This window comes from Crinia signifera, chromosome 19 (assembly GCF_055691185.1).
Source record: "Crinia signifera chromosome 19, ASM5569118v1, whole genome shotgun sequence".
Classification (NCBI taxonomy): domain Eukaryota; kingdom Metazoa; phylum Chordata; class Amphibia; order Anura; family Myobatrachidae; genus Crinia; species Crinia signifera.
This window is the reverse complement of record NC_139226.1, coordinates 14267225-14284292: the sequence shown is the minus strand read 5'-3', so window position 1 is coordinate 14284292 and position 17068 is coordinate 14267225. Positions and strand designations below refer to the sequence as shown.

The following is a 17068-nucleotide window of genomic DNA, read 5'->3' as shown; positions in this document are numbered from 1 at the left end:
ACACCGGGACTGAAAGAGATGTCTACAAATTAAGTAATCCTCACCAAACTGTTTCTACACCTTGTAGGTCATCTTTTTGGTGCATGATAGGGGGTTTGGGGTCAACCGACTATCTGGAAAAAGGTTCAGGGCAGGGTCAATTATGCCTCATACTCAAATTCAAGTTGGAGGATGACCAGACGTGATATCGGTGGAACACAGTGTTGCTGTAAATAATACTGTACAAGCAGCTGGTATTTCGTAATCCATCAACAGCCCGCGGTTATTAAGTTAATTATTAACCCTTTACCCTCACCTGTGGGAAAAAGGTCTGGCTGCAGAAGCCTTGCATATTCGGAGGACATTGCACCTCACCATGTTCCTCCTGTTTCTAGGAGCTCTGCTGGGAACGGCAGGTAAGTTTATGGGGAGCTCATTTCATGAATAGTTCTTGACAATGGGACCTAACAGGATAAAAGTTATGCAAGAGAGAACAAGGCGTGTTCCTGTAGGCAGTTATTAGCTGGGTTGGATCCTATATTAGCAGTAAGCTATAAAAGCAACATTGCAAAAATGATTCATTCTGAAAAATTCAAATTCACTTCATGCAAAAATGTATTCTCTGTCCCGGTGCCAGTTGCTGGTTTGTCAGACCGTATGTGATTGGCAACTGGTGATGATGAAAGCAGGGGACAGGGATAGCATAGAACTATGTGTATTCTATAACGCGTTAGACCCCTTTTTTCCTGGGGTCCCAGTTTTTGAAGGACCGGTACAGCATACTGCACCAGTGGAACGTTATCAGGATACGAACGAAGGACCAAGGTTTTTGTTACAAATAACCTATAAGAAGCTACATTTATCTGTTTATAGGTATTGTGGCAGGGGCAGCATACCTACACATGAAGGTAATGTGAAGGATCCGGTCCAGATTTTAGAGCAGCAGCAGTAGGAAAACTGATGTGAACAGGGTTGGGCTGATTAGCTGCACCTGTGCTCTCCTGATATAAGTGTTCCCAGGACAGAGGATCAGGGCTCCTGAGGGTGGAACAGCTACCCAGGTGATAGGCCGGGGGTTTGACATCTGTATGCTGCAATGCTGTAGCCATCCCTGCTTATGCTGATTACCTGGTGTGCTGTGTACCTGCTACAAAATAAAGACCAAGACATCATCGTATCCAGTGTATGTGAGTCTTTGTCACATTATGCATCAAGATTTACTTCTTTCTTTCCCCTTAAAGTGAGTCTGATTTTCCTAAACTCCTTAATTTTGTGAAAAAGCACAAGGTCTTGATCTGGGACTCGGGTGACACCTGAGGACTAATTAAGCAATTTGAGGTTTCGAATTAGTGAAAATAGTCGTTAACTACTAAGGATGGGCATAATTTTGGTTGCCATCAATGGTTGACATTGATGGCGCAAGTGGTCACTGATTGCAATATGTTATGAAATGGATGACCGTCAATGGTTTTTCCCATCGGGGGTCATCCCTCTTCTTTGAATAACAATTAAATTACAACAAATAGCCCGAAACCTCGGAAGAGGGCGGGCAATAGCCCGAAACATATGGAAGAATAAACCACATTTGTTTTCACCAAAAATCCGGGAGTGCCGCCCGATCAATACTCTCTCTCTCTCTCTCTCTCTCTCTCTCTCTATATATATATATATATATATATATATATTATAGGGAGGAGTGAAAAAGGTGAGACTCCTAAAGTTTCGCTTTTTAGATAAAAATAACGAAATGCATGAAGAAGCTCCGATCTAGTTAAAATTATGTCAGGATGTCTTAGAGTGGTTCATTAATAAAAGAAGTACGAGTTTGTCCTAGTGCAAATTTACTGACTTTGGTGGGATAAAAAAAATCCCTGATAACTGAATGTTTTCATGGTAACAATTGTGAATATTGTGACCCGAAAGTGTTTTTTTTTTTTGTTTTTTTTGTTTTTTTTGAGGGTGCTCTGTAATTGAAGTAACCAAGAGAAAAAAAAACTTTGGGCATAAAATCTGGACAAATCCCTTTTGTTTGCCCTTAATAGAATAGTGCTCCTCTGTGTCTTCTAATGTCCAACTCTGAATGCTACAGTAAGTTCAGTAAACAATGCATTATGCTCTGTGATTTAGGAACAGTAGTTTAAACACTTCTGTTTATTGTCATTAATTGTGGCAGTTTATTTTAAACATCAATTGGTCTGAAAAACAGTTTTGCATCCCCTATGCTGGGAACATGATTGGGCTGCATTAGAGCATATAATTATGCAAAAGATCCGCCAATATATTAACAGTTGAATACATTAAAGTTCATTATGCTGTAATAAACAAATAAATCTCATGTTAAGAAAAATAAAATCAAGAACATTGAAGAACACAAAAATAACAGATTTCAAAGATGTTGCGAATATAGTATTGTCTTCTTAAGGTACCCATGCACCATGACAGGGATGAGATGCGGCTCCCGTGCACATCCTATTGCACAGCACATAAAGTCTGTGCTGCCTGTGCTACTGTAGTGCTACTGTAGATTGCATAGTATCTAATACAAAAAGCACGGTGCTGTAGCACATTGTATGCTTTTGTACTAGATACTGTACTATGCAATCTTGTACTAAAAGCACAGTTCATCGCACCTTTATTTTATTTATGTTGTGTTTTGATTTCAGTTTTATACAAACCACTTGTGACTGATGTCCACTATTATTAGACTGTTAAATTGGGTAAAGTAAGCACATAAAAAGGAAATAAAGTATTGCTAATCAATCCTCCCTAGTAATTAAAAGTGATTGGCATATACTGTATGTACTGCTGGACACCACTGGTAGAATTAATAACGCTCAATAGCATATCCAATAGCCTTTTTATTATTTTCAACACACACATTATATCTGATTTTAGAATTTTGGCTTGAAAGTTGCTGTGTCAAAATTTTGCATAGCATATGGGTGTGGTATGACTTGTCGACAGTGACCATGTTGACATTCAGTATGTCTTCATGGATATGTCGACCATCCCTGGTTAAATAGTGGTCTCTTAACATTTCTCATTGGCAGCTCCAGCTACTCAGTAGACCTGTAATACTCTTGTATTCTCCCCCAGTGCCAAATTGCCCACCTTGCTCTTCTGGCGCATACTCCCATCATAGGGGATGCAAGGGTGCACTATTCTATTAAGGACAAACAAAAGGGATTTACCCTGATTTTTTGCCCCAGGTTTCTTAGTCACTTCAATTACAGAGCATCCTCTCCAAAAAAAACAAAACCCAAGACACTTTCGGATGAAAACACACAATATTCACAATTGTGACCATGAAAATGGGTCAGTTATGAGGGATTTTTTTCTCCCACCAAAGACAGTAACCTTGCACTAGGACAAGCTCGTACTCTTTTTATTATGCTAAAGTATATTAATGAACTGCTCTAAGACGTCCTGACATAATTTTAACTAGATCGGAGCATCTTCATAGGTTTCGTTATTTTCATCTAAAAAGCAAAAGTTTAGGCCTCTTGCGGGAACAGAAGATATTGACTTAGAGCAAAACGCTTTTGCACTTTTCTTATTCAGGTCAAGTCACAACTTTTCCACACTAACCGATTTTGAATATCTCAATTTCAACTTTTTCACTCCGCCCCAAATATATATATATATATCAATACAATATCACTAGGTATTTGCGCTAGGTAAGAGTGGTCACTAATAACACTAGATCCCCTACTAGAGGGATCCACAATCCAATACACAACCCAAAAGTGTTAAACAGCGCCCATATACAATTTATCAATATAGTAAACCATTTGTGAGTAAAATATATAATTCCATTTGTTAAGGGGCTTTCATAGAAAAGTGACTCCTAGAACAGTTTGGCTCAAGCCTAGTTGGATAAGGGTAGCCAATTATGGCAAGGTCCCTCAGTCTCCAATAGATGGTCCCTTATTTTTAGGTTCAAGATAAGGGTACAATAGCAGGCAGCAGTGTTTAGCCTCCGGATTGGTGATGTAATCACTTTTCTAATTTTTAAGGGCGAAATTAGAGATCCCCTTAGTGTAGCCTGAGCATGTGAACTCTCCAATGTCCAAAGGGCAAGTCTGAGGGACCTTGCCATAATTGGCTACCCTTATCCAACTAGGCTGGAGCCAAACTGTTCTAGGAGTCACTTTTCTATGAAAGCCCCTTAACAAATGGGTTCATATATTTTACTCACAAATGGTTCAACTCTATTAATAAAATAAAGAATTGGATTCCCTAATTAAAGGACAACAGTAATTGTACCATTTGAACATCCAGTGGGAATAAACCATTCAAACTTTCTTACGAGAAAAAAACATCTTTAATCCTTTGAAGATTCTTACTATATGTATCTAACCCCTGATGAAGTCTCATAAAGAGACGAAACGCGTCGAGTACTTGGTACGATCCTAAATCCAAGTGAATACTTCTACTCCAAGAGTATCTACTTTTTATATGTTTTATAGTAAATGTTTTATATTTAAAAAGAAGTCTTGGTTGATAATTTTACAACAAGCGGAAAGACTGAATTTACTATATTGATAAAATGTATATGGGTGCTGTTTAACACTATTGGGTTGTGTATTGGATTGTGGATCCCTCTCGTAGGGGATCTAGTATTATTAGCGACCACTCTTACCTATCGCAAATACCTAGTGATATTGTATTGATATATATATATATACTAGGTGATTCATCGCGCCCTACGGGCGCTCTTCACACCGTCGTAAGGGGCTGCGCCCCCTTAATTTGTGAACGTTTGTATATGAGAAAGATGGTTAGAATTGTATGAAAGATGCCTGTATTGCAACTTGAGTTATAGGTGAAATGTGTTAAATAGAGAACATATGATGTGGAAGGGGTGTGTATTGTTTTGTTTAATTAAAAAGCGGTTACAGAGTAAGATGTACATTGATAGTGTGGATGGTACAGTGACATTTGTGGGTGGGGGGGGGGGGGCTGTGTGTGCATGTTGTTTAAGTGTGTGTGTGCAATAGTATAGTAGGGTGTTTCTGAGTCAGCGGCTCCCCACTGGCGGAGGTCACGACACAGGAAAACAGGAGGCTGGGTAGTGATAGGGGTGTGTGGGCATAAGGGGGACTAAAGAGGAGGGTGGGAGATACTGTGCAGCTTCTGCCAGTGGGTGAGGGACCAGCGTGGCAGTACAGGAGTACAGGATGGTGGCCCTTAGTCAGTGTCTCCTCCTACTGGGTGGGAGTTCGGGTGCATGAGAGCAGGAGGCTGGGCTATGAGGCATGATAGGGGCATGTGGGCAAAACAGCGTCAGCGACTCCCCAGTGGTGGAAGTTACGGTTCAGGAGAGCAGGAAGCTGGGTAGTGATAGGGGTGTGTGAGTACACGGGGGACTAAAGAGGGGCTTAGGGGTGCTGCCGTGGGTGGATGCCGTGAATTGCGGGAGGGGGGGGTCGCGGGGGGGGTGTGTGGGTACCGCGAATTGTGGGAGGGGGGTGCGCGGGGGATTGCAGTGAATCGCGGGAGGGTGGGTCGCGGGGGCGGGGGGTTGACGCAATGACAGGAGGGGGGGTCAGGGGTGGGGAATCGCGGTAGGGGGGTCGTGGGGGGCACCGTGAACAGCGGAAGGGGGGGCCCGGGGGGTTGGCGCAAATCGTGGGAGGGGGGGTCGCGGGGTGCCGCAATCGCAGGAGGGGGGTGTGTCACGGGGTGGGGCCGCGAATTGCGGGGGGTGTGCTGCAAATCGCGGGAGGGGGGTCACGGGGGTGCCGCGAATCGCCACAAGAAAAAATCAGCACAGAAAGTTCAACACATGTAAATGTTGACATAAGTGTGGCACTTCATCGGTGTCCATGTCGACACATGAGAATGAATATGAAAACATTAAAAAAAAGAAAAATAAATCTTCAAAAACTCATGTCAACCTTTTTCATTGTCGACCATAGCCGTGCCAGTGTTTTGCATGTGCCATTTAATCCTGGGGTTGCCGTGAATCGCGCGCGGGGGTGGGGGGGGAGGGAGGAGGTGAGGGGTGTCCGCGAATCATGGGAGGAGGGGTCGTGGGTGGATGCCGTGAATTGCGGGAGGGGGGGTCGCGGGGGGGGGGGGGTTTGGGTGCCGCGAATTGTGGGAGGGGGGGCGCGGGGGGTTGCAGTGAATCGCGGGAGGGTGAGTCGCGGGGGCGGGGGGTTGCTGCAATGACAGGAGGGGGGGTCAGGGGTGGGGAATCGCGGTAGGGGGGTCGTGGGGGGCACCGCGAACCGCGGGAGGGGGGCCCGGGGGGTTGGCGCGAATCGTGGGAGGGGGGTTGCGGGGTGCCGCAAATCGCAGGAGGGGGGGTGTCACGGGGTGGGGCCGCGAATCGCGGGAGTCACCGGGGGTGCCGCGAATTGCGGGGGGTGTGCTGCAAATCGCGGGAGGGGGGTCGCGGGGGGTGCCGCGAATTGCCACAAGAAAAAATCAACACAGAAAGGTCAACACATGTAAATGTTGACATAAGTGTGGCACTTCATTGGTGTCCATGTCGACACATGAGAATGAATATGAAAACATTGAAAAAGTGAAAAATAAATCTTGTCAACCTTTTTCATTGTCGACCATAGCCATGTCAGTGTTTTGCATGTGCCATTTAATCGTGGGGATGCCGTGAATGGGGGGGGGGGGGCGGGGGGGGGAGGTGCATACCTCCCAACATGACCCTCTCCAGGAGGGACACATTGCTCTGTTTCTGGACTTTCTTCTTAATTTATGGATTACCATTACCTGTGCTTAAACACCTTTCTTATCAATTACCCTGTTTAAAACAGGTGATGACAATCATAAATTAAGATGGAAGTCCACAACCCAGCGTTACAGCTCCAGACACACTTTGAGTGACAGATGTAGCCAAATATATAAGAGATATCTTCCACGAAAGCATTGCACTCTACTTCTGATTACTCTATATCAGGCTTTATTGCAATAAAGCTGATATACAGTAATCAGAAGTGAAGTGCCGTGCTTTCGTGGAAGTTGTATGTTTGCTGCACGGGCACCTCATCTATTTACGTTTTACCAGTGGATGTGCCGGACACCCGAACTCTAGTGTGTGTATATATATATATATATATATATATATATATATATATATATATATATATATATATATATATATATATACTGTACAGGGTCACTGGTATAGTGATTGAAGGTATGTATATTTCCCCCAGGTTTCTGACATACTGTTTGCTGGTTTTGTGATCTTTTGGGCCCTTTATAAGAACTGGTATAGGGTCCTGGGGTTGGATGGTTGAAGAGAGGCATGGTTCACTATCCATTATTGGGCTGTTAGCCTCACAGAAGGCTAACCAGTTCCTCCAGCTGGGTGGTGGACAGTTTCCCGACATTCGGGATCCCGACAGTTATTACCCCAATGTCAGGATCCCGACAGTCCAAACCCCGTCACTCGAGGTCCCAATGGCCACCGGCTATTCTCCCTTGTGGGGGTCCACAGCGTGCCCGTATTGTGGCCTTTGTTGCGCAAGGTGCTTTGTTGCTCTTGCCCCGCTGTCTGAGTCCGGCCAGTCGGGATCCCGACGTCGGGCTAATGACTGTCGGGATCCCGACTGTCGGGACCATATACCACACCCCTCCAGCTTTGGGGTTTTGTGAAAAGGCTGCCAGATTGGGAATTAGAGGTCACTGCCTGGAGAAAGGACAGACTGTGCAGTTTTCTATGTGGGAGACAACCTGAAAACTGCAAACTATGACTGGTATGCTTCTTCTCCTGTTTTATAGTGAATTTGTAGATTATTCTGTGTATTAGTTAGAGCCAGATGGCAGGGACATATGTTGATGTTTTTTTTTCTGTTTGATTCACTGGTTGAGACCAGTTGCACTAACATACTGGACCTTTCAGGTGCTTCACCTTACCATCTACCCCAGGAGAAAGTCAGTCAGTCTGTCTATATACACACACACACACACACACACACACACACACACACACACACACACACACACACACACACACACACACACACACACACACACACACACACACACACACACACACACATATGTGATACTAGTGGGGAGAATAATTATCAGTGTTCATGTGTCAGCATGCAGTCTTAATGTTAACATGTGCTATGACACAAGAATGTCAACAGTTATTAGGTTAAAATGTCAACATATGAGATGTCAACTTTGAAAAAAGTAATCATTACATTCGTGTTCAGGTGTTAGGAGATACAGCTACAGACAGCATACCTCAGTTTTACACAGAGTCGGCATACACTCAGAATGTTAACATGGTGAATGTCTGCATGAGGAACATGCCAACAGACTGTCAACATTATAACCATTATGAATGCTGTGTTGGTAATTGTCAACTGAATATACCAAACGCCATGTGACTATCTCTTCTTTTATGTGAGAAGCATCCAATGGCAGGCCTATGTTATGTCTGGAAACGCTCAGTGCTTTTTTTTTTTTCAGCATAAGTTTTATTTTGTAAACTTTTTTTCATTTAGTCCGGCTTCCAGTTTGCTGAATTCTTATTGTCTCCCAGTTAAAGGGCAAAGTTATAACAGGATTATTGGCGGTACCGAGTGTGGGGCAAACTCTCAGCCATGGCAAGTCACCCTCCATTTTTTCACCCGCCACGTCTGCGGTGGAGTCTTGATAGATGAAAACTGGGTCCTAACAGCCGCACATTGTCAGCTCTCGTAAGTGTTACTCTTGGTGCTATAGTGCACAGCAGTTACACAAACACTTACCATCCCCCGCTGTTCCATGAGTAATACAATAACCAGGTCTTTCACTGCAATCCTGAGAGACCGTGGCTGGGTGGTATTAAATTATTGCTGGGCTCCAAAGATTTGCATACTAGTGATTAGTTCTGAGTCATGCCCTCTACATTGGTTACCCCTCATGTAAAAGAGCACTGACAGGGTTGGATTGGTTCACAGGTATACCGGGGAAATTCCTGGAGGACCCCAATGCCTGAGATACCAACTCCCTCCTCTAGGGGTCAGAAACTTAGTGGAGCAGGATCATTGATGAATTTGGGTGCTTGGTTCTTGAAAACTAAATCAAGATTAACACAACTGCCAATCAAATTATGTGGTCCTGACACACACCCCTATCCCAACTTTTATAAAGCAGACCTGCTCTTTGCATGTCTTCTCTAAAGGTTGGCCATGTCTCTTGGTGGTGGCTGGCCACACCCCCTCAGCTAGCTGGCTACTACCTTTATGCTTAGCCCCCGTCGATTGCATTATCTGCTGGGCCCTTCATGTTTCAAAACAGGATATGTGTTGCGATCCTTGTAGCGCTCAAAAAAATAAAAAAATAAAGAAATGGAAATAGTTACGTATTTCTTTGCCCTGTGTGGCCAAGATGTAGAAAATGTCACATCAGATTTCTCTTGGGCAATTCATACATAAAAAACAAATAAACAAAAACATATATAGTGAAGTAGGTTTTTAAAAGTTCATATGAGGACTTTCTTCCCAAGGATGAAGAAATAGAGTCTTCCTTTATGCAATAGTGATACTATTCTTTAAAGGGTCACCTCCTGTGCAGGTCGTAATGAACGGTGCTTACAATAAGCTTACATTCATATAAATGGCAGAAAACATATAAAGGTATCTTTCAAACGCTCACTTGAATGCTTATGTTAGCCTTGCAGTGGATCCTCATATAATGGTTTCTTTTTGATCAAAGTGATGTGCGTTCCACCGGCGTGGAACGCACGCCAATTATCAAATGACTACAGCTATTTTTACAACTTAATTATTGTGTTCATTATATTGGGATGACTAATCGCAAGGGTATCTACTGTATGAGGTTTACTCCATACATATAAAGTGTATCAATAACCCAAAAATGCATGTTGTAGTGTAAAATGTAATCCCTCCCCTTAGAAGGTGGGCTTATACACCTCAGGTATAAATATGAGTTCCAGGAAGAAGGACATTGCACCTTGATAAAGACAGACACTGTTGAAACGCGTTGGTGTTTTATTATGTTGGAGAAGGCTGTTTGAGCTATATCTGTTATCATACATGCCCCTCCTTTTATATTTACCTTTTTAAAATAAATTACATTGATTTTTAATATCTGCCTGGACATCTTTTTGATCGAAAAGAAACCATTATATGAGGATCCACTGCCAGGCTAACGTAAGCATTCAAGTGAGTGTTTGAAAGATGCCTTTATATGTTTTCTGCCATTTATATGAATGTAAGCTTATTGTAAGCACCGTTCATTACGACCTGCACAGGAGGTGACCCTTTAAAGAATAGTATCACTATCGCATAAAGGAAGACTCCATTTCTTCATCTTTGGGAAGAAAGTCCCCATATGAACTGTTAAAAACCTACTTCTATATATATGTTTTTGTTTATTTGTTTTTTATGTATGAATTGCCCGTGAGAAATCTGATGTGACACTTTGTACATCTTGGCGACACAGGGCAAAGAAATACGTAACTATTTCCATCTCTTTTTTTTTTGAGCGCTACAAGGATCGCAACACATATCCTGTTTTGCATTATTTGTGTGGAGGGTCTGAACTATCCCTCATTGGTGTTGGTGATCTTTATTGCTGCTCTAGGCGATTTTAGCACAGTAGAGAATTTTTTTCTTGTTTACCCTTCATGTTCCAGTCCGATAATGCATTAAATAACACATTATGTAAAACACATAAATTCTGTTTTTGTAATACACAGAGCTCCATGTAAACATATGGAATAGTGCGTTGGTTTGCTCTTTAACTAGCAGTAAGAAACGTACAATAAAAGTGCCCCACATCTTACCTATGGTTCAGCAGACCGAATAGGGCTGGAAATTAAATTTTAGGAAATTCAAAATGTCACGCATATGTGATATCTAAAGAAACGTATTCTATTTATTGTTGTTTATGACAATTTTTTAAATAAAAATAATACAATTTATGGAATACACACTTGATTTACAAATTTGTTCAAAAATTTATTATTGAGCAAATTTTTTTTTGATTTTGGCAGCCTAGAAACGTGGTGAAAATATGACATTTCTATCTAACTTCACCATTCATGTACAGTACAGTATAAGTCTTTCTTTCATTTGATTTAGGAGTCTTCAGATCCGTCTGGGGGAACACAACCTAAACTCTTATGACGGACCGGAGCAGTTCAACTTTGCTGATAAACAATGCCCTCATAAAGAATTTAACAGTGTTACATATGACAATGACATAATGCTGGTGAAATTGGAATCACCAGCCAACCTGAATAAATACGTCCAAACTATCCCCATTGACTGCCCTCAGGTCCCTGATGGAACAAGCTGTCTTGTGTCAGGATGGGGGACCACCACAAGCCCTGAAGGTAGTAATAGAAATATACTGATAATGCAATGACATTTCTGAAAAGCACTAAATTAAGATAAAATAGTGTTTTATACATCAGACCCCATAAGAGCCTGATGTATAGGCCCCATAGGGGCAGTTCTCTAGTTTGTAAATGACTATGTTGGGTCATCTGCAAAACTTAACATGTTGGAAATTGTATTTTTTACTATTATGACCCAAAAATGGGAGATATTTACAGTTAATGTTATTGAAGCTAACAGGATACAGGTGATAGAAGACACACAGCAGCCAGTTTGACAAGGTACTGTATCGATCTCTCCTGAACTAAGTACTGTACAGATGTGCAGCACTATGACTCTCCAATAACACATGCACACCTTGTTATAGAGCCAAGTAAACAACATGTACCTGCAGTCTAATAAGCCTGATCTTTAACTCTGGTAACTAAGTCATATGATGTTGATGAAGCTGATAAGTCATACGCAATAATATAGACCTGTGATGTCATTGTGGCTGATCATTCATGCACAATAACACTACCTTAAGAGACAGCTTGTAGCTTTTAACCATTTAACAACAGGTCAACTAATCAGCTTCTGTAATTTTTTAGGCTGTGTTTGGAGAATGATGCTAGGAGCTGATTGGCTGGTATTTCTATCTCTCTCCAAGGGCCTTATTTTGGATCACTCTTTCTGACAAAATCCTTCTTAGATGGACAAAACCATGTGCACTGCAGGTGGGGCAGATGTTACTTGTGCAGAAAGAATTAGATTTGGGTGGGGTTTTACTTCAAAGTGAGATCTATATTGAAGTGTAAATATAAAGCAGCCAGTATTTACCCTGCACAGAAACAAAATTACTCACCCAAATCTAATTCTCTCTGCACATGTTACATCTGCCCCCCTGCAGTGCACATGGTTTTGTCCATCTAAGAAGGATTTTGTCAGAAAGAGTGAACCAAAATAAGGCCCCAAGCTTTGATAAATCTCCCCCATAGTTCATTAATGTTGCTAAGGATAAATCATGATGACACATACTGTAGATACCAGTATGGATCACTCACATCCCTGTATCTGTGCAGAGAGCTACCCGTCTGTGCTGCAATGTGTGAACGTGGAGACAGTTTCTGACTCTTCTTGCCGAAAATATTACCCGCCTGATGAGATAACAGATAACATGCTGTGTGCCGGAGTACTGGAGGGGGGGAAAGACACCTGTCAGGTAATACTTATGGAAGTGTCAGGTGTGTGTTATGGGAGTGTCATGGGTGTGTTATAGGAGTGTCAGGGGCGTGTTATGGGAGTGTCATGTGTGTGTTATTGGGGTGTCAGGGGTGTGTTATGCGAGTGTCATGGGTGTGTTATGGGAGTGTTAGGGGCATGTTATGGGAGTGTCAGGGGCATGTTATGGGAGTGTCAGGGTGTGTGTTATGGGAGTGTCAGGGTGTGTTATAGGATTGTCAGGGTGTGTGTTATGGGAGTGTCAGGTGCATGTTATGGGAGTGTCAGGGGCATGTTATGGGAGTGTCAGGGGCATGTTATGGGATTGTCAGGGGTGTGTTATGGGAGTGTCAGGGTCACGTTAAGAGAGTGCCAGGGGCATGTTATGGGAGTGTCAGGGGCGTGTTATGGGAGTGTCAGGGGTGTATTATAGGAATGTCAGGGGCTGTTATGGGAGTGTCAGGGTGTGTTATGGGAGTGTCAGGGGTGTGTTATGGGAGTGTCAGGGCATGTTATGGGAGTGTCAGGGGCAAGTTATGGGAGTGTCATGGGTGTGTTATGAGAGTGTCAGGGTGTGTTATGGGAGTGTCAGGGGTGTGTTATGGTAGTGTCAGGGCATGTTATGGGAGTGTCAGGGGCAAGTTATGGGAGTGTCATGGGTGTGTTATGGGAGTGTCAGGGTGTGTGTTATGGGAGTGTCAGGGTGTGTTATGGGAGTGTCAGGGTGTGTAATGGGAGTGTCAGGGGCGTGTTATGGGAATGTCTGGCACATGTTATGGGAGTCTCAGGGTGTGTGTTATGGGAGTGTCAGGGTGTGTGTTATGGGAGTGTCAGGGCATGTTATGGGAGTGTCAGGGGCATTTTATGGGAGTGTCAGGGGTGTGTTATGAGAGTGTCAGGGGTGTGTTATGGGAGTGTCAGGGGCATGTTATGGGAGTGTCAGGGGTGTGTTATGGAAGTGTCAGGGTGTGTTATGGGAGTATCATGGTGTGTGTTATGGGAGTGTCAGGGGAGTGTTATGGGAGTGTCCAGTGCATGTTACGAGAGTGTCAGGGGTGTGTTATGAGAGTTTCAGGGGCTGTTATAGGAGTGTCAGGGTGTGTTATGGGAGTGTCAGGGGCATGTTATGGGAGTGTCATGGTGTGTTATGGAAGTGTCAGGGTGTGTTATGGGAGTGTCAGGGTGTGTTACGGGAGTGTCAGGGGTTTGTTATGGGAGTGTCAGGGGCCTGTTATGGGAGTGTCAGGGGCCTGTTATGGGAGTGTCAGGAGTGTGTTTTGGGAGTGTCAGGAGTGTGTTATGGGAGTGTCAGGGGCCTGTTATGTGAGTGTCAGGGTGTGTGTTATGGGAGTGTCAGGGGTGTGTTATGGGAGTGTCAGGGCTGTGATTAAGGTCTATGCCATTAAAATATATCAACCCTCTGTTTATGCCATTTGCTAATATGAACGTGGTCTTACAGGGAGACTCTGGTGGACCCTTGGTGTGTAACTCTCAGCTGCACGGGATCACGTCCTGGGGCAATGTTCCATGCGCTCAGGTCAATCATCCGGGAGTATACACTAAAGTGTGTAATTATCGGGACTGGATCCGAGACACAATTGCAAACAACGACTGCCTACCCTAACGAAGATTCTTTTCACTTCCACGGTGGATGTAAAACGCCGGCAATGTTCTGTCCACCCAAGCTGCGTGATTTCGAAAATACAGCTTGAAAAGCTTTGTATCATGAGAACTCTAAATAGGAAAATCTGCTGAATAGTGTAACCCTGCAACTCTTCCTTTCTATACCTATCAACTTTTTATGTAAAAAATTGTGTAATATATTGGCCACATAGGGGCAGAGATAATTATCCACCTGGCTGCAACTCAAAGGTTCAACACCCGTTTAAGACTGCAGATGTAGCTCATACATCTCAGGTGAAGTGCCCAGAGCTACGAAATTACCCCACATGGAAAGCCCCAAAAGATGTACTAAGAGGTTTACTAAACAGAGGAGAGTGATAAAATGTACAGAGACAAAGCACCAGCCAATCAGCTCCTAACTTCACTGTTACAGGCTGTGTTTGAAAAATGACAGGAGGTGATTGGCTGGTTCATTAGCTATCTCCACTTTATTACCTCTGCACCATAATGTTGAATTTTTTTCTCCTGACGTTGCGAGGAGAATGCTCCCTCATGACTTTCGGGAATACACATGGACATACTAACCTTTCCCTGCCCTCCCTAACTCTATCTCTTCCTCTCCGCAGCTTCCCCCCCCCTGCAAATGTAATAGCTGTTAATTAAACCCATAAAAAGAATGTTCTCTTAAGCAATAGAACACAGTAAAACAGAAAAAAACATTATGAAGCTTAGTACATGTATCCATTTATTTTAAGTCTGGAGTTTCAGGTTCCAGTAGGCTAGGCCTATTAATCAAAAATAAAATCAAAAATAAAACAAATGATCTAGTTTGCATCAATTGGTGTGACGTGTGACATTTGTGCATCTGGGTGTGAATGCATCTGAACAGTGGCGGAACTTGTAAGTGGTTGGCCCGGGTGCAAAAATATAATTTAGGCCCCCAACACAAGTTGACAATATGGGCCCCTTAGTTCTCAGGGGCCCTGGTGCAATGCACCTGCTGCACCAATGGACCTGAAGTTGGAGCGACAGCTGCTCTCCTCAGGTTCCATTCTGCTTTATATTGATGTAATACGAATTCCAGTGTGTATATATATATATATATACGGTTGTTTCTCCGACATCGGTGTCCGACTGTCAAGCGCCTTGCTGGCTCGATGCGCTCCCCACAAAGGAAAATAAATAGTCCATGTAAATTTGGGATTCTGACTGTCGAGCTCCTGACAGTTGGGATTCCGATGTCGGAGAAAAGACTGTCGGAATCCCAACTGAGTGGTGTTTTTCACCATATGGCGTAGAGGCGCTAGGTGTATGATGAAACATCTTACACTTCCTTAGACATTTCAATCATGTTTAGTAGGAATTCCAACCATCAGAATGTCAAAACCAGAATCTCGGAGGTGAAAATGCCGGCAATCTTCAGTACACATACCATGGCTAACCCTAACTCCTAACCTACACCTACACCAGGCTTGTCCAAAGTCAGGCCCGAGGGGGCCAATTGCGGCCTGTGCTGTCATTTCAAGCGGCCCACAGTCTCTAGCTGGAAGTGGGCAGAGCATCAGATGTAGGAAGCACAGCACAGGACACTAAAGGTGGGGCCCTGGTGAGCGCACCTTTACCTTGCTGTCTGCTGCAGTGATAAGGTGCCGGCTTCCACAGTCAGATGTGTTTGGAGTCCTACCCCTGCTGCTGCAATCGTATATCACCCTACTCATAGGTGTGCGCAGCCCATTTTCTTAGAGGGTGCACCATTGGAGGGGACGTGTCCATCACCGCCTCCTGGGCGTGTCCATCACCGCCTCCTGGGCGTATCCATCAACGCATCAATGCAAACTTAATAGAAGGTGACTTATTTTTGTATATGCTCTTCAGACTTATTCACCCCCCCCACATAGCAGAAATAAGGACAGCGCCGAAGGCGCGCTGCAAACAATTACACTGTAATGCCCATTACACATAATGCCACACACTCTAATGCCCATTACACAAAATGCCATATACTGTACAGTAATGCCCAGTCCACATAATGCCACACACCATAATTCCCATCACACATAATGCCCATTACATATTATGCCAGGGCTTAAGAATTTTTTGTAAAATATGGGCAATAGGTACAGTGCCACACACATAATGCCCATTACTTATAATGCCTCCAGTAATGACCCTTACACATAATTCCCCCAGCAGTGCCACTTACAGATTTTCCATATTAGTGCAGGAAGGGAGAGAAGAGGGAAGGAGAACGCTTACTGTCATGGCCCTGTGTGGTGTCCGCTCAGCACCTATGCTGCTGATCGGCTCACACCAGCTTGCTGCCTGACAGCCAATCGCTAACTCTGGCTGGCGATCTGCCAGCTCTGACAGGCTGGCAGACAGGCACCTTATTTCAAATGTTCATCAATACCAGTGTGAGCAGCTCAGCAGGCCCTGGTACCTCCCTGTAGTTTTATTAGTATATAACAACCCCCTCCTTGTAGTTCTGTTATTTAAATGTTGGCAGCCTCCACACCCACAACCCCCCCTCCCACACACACACACACACACACACATACACACATACATACACACATACACACACTCCAAGATAATTTAGTTCTTCTGTTATATTACTGTATGATATGTTCTAATATTTCTGTGCCCCTCCTCCCCTTAAATTAGTTTACCTATGGCTTGGATTGGAGTTTTGCTGCTCCAGCGTCATTCATGAGTCCTCCTCTCCAGTTCACTGCTTAGATCACTCGTATCTGAGCAGTGTCTTCTGGCCCGCCCCCCATTCAGCCACAGGCAGCCTCGCAATTGGCTGCCTGTTGTAATGCTGACCGGGAGGAGGAGCAACCCGTCCGCACATATGTCATCATTGTTTTCGGTATCACCTGCGTGCCCACGCACGCACGCTGGCGCCGCATCCTCACTGTGACCACAGCACT

At 43.8% G+C, this 17068-nt stretch overlaps 1 protein-coding gene across 1 annotated transcript; it reads left to right on the top strand.

The window, feature by feature from the left end:
- Positions 1 to 339: 339 nt before the first annotated feature.
- LOC146042148 (trypsin-like) lies at positions 340 to 14891 on the top strand. The gene is made up of 5 exons (XM_083162066.1): positions 340 to 395; positions 8507 to 8663; positions 11055 to 11308; positions 12374 to 12513; positions 13972 to 14891. Exons 1-5 carry the CDS (start codon positions 356 to 358, stop codon positions 14134 to 14136), a joined length of 756 nt encoding a protein of 251 aa, XP_083018192.1. The 5' UTR covers positions 340 to 355; the 3' UTR covers positions 14137 to 14891.
- Positions 14892 to 17068: the final 2177 nt, after the last annotated feature.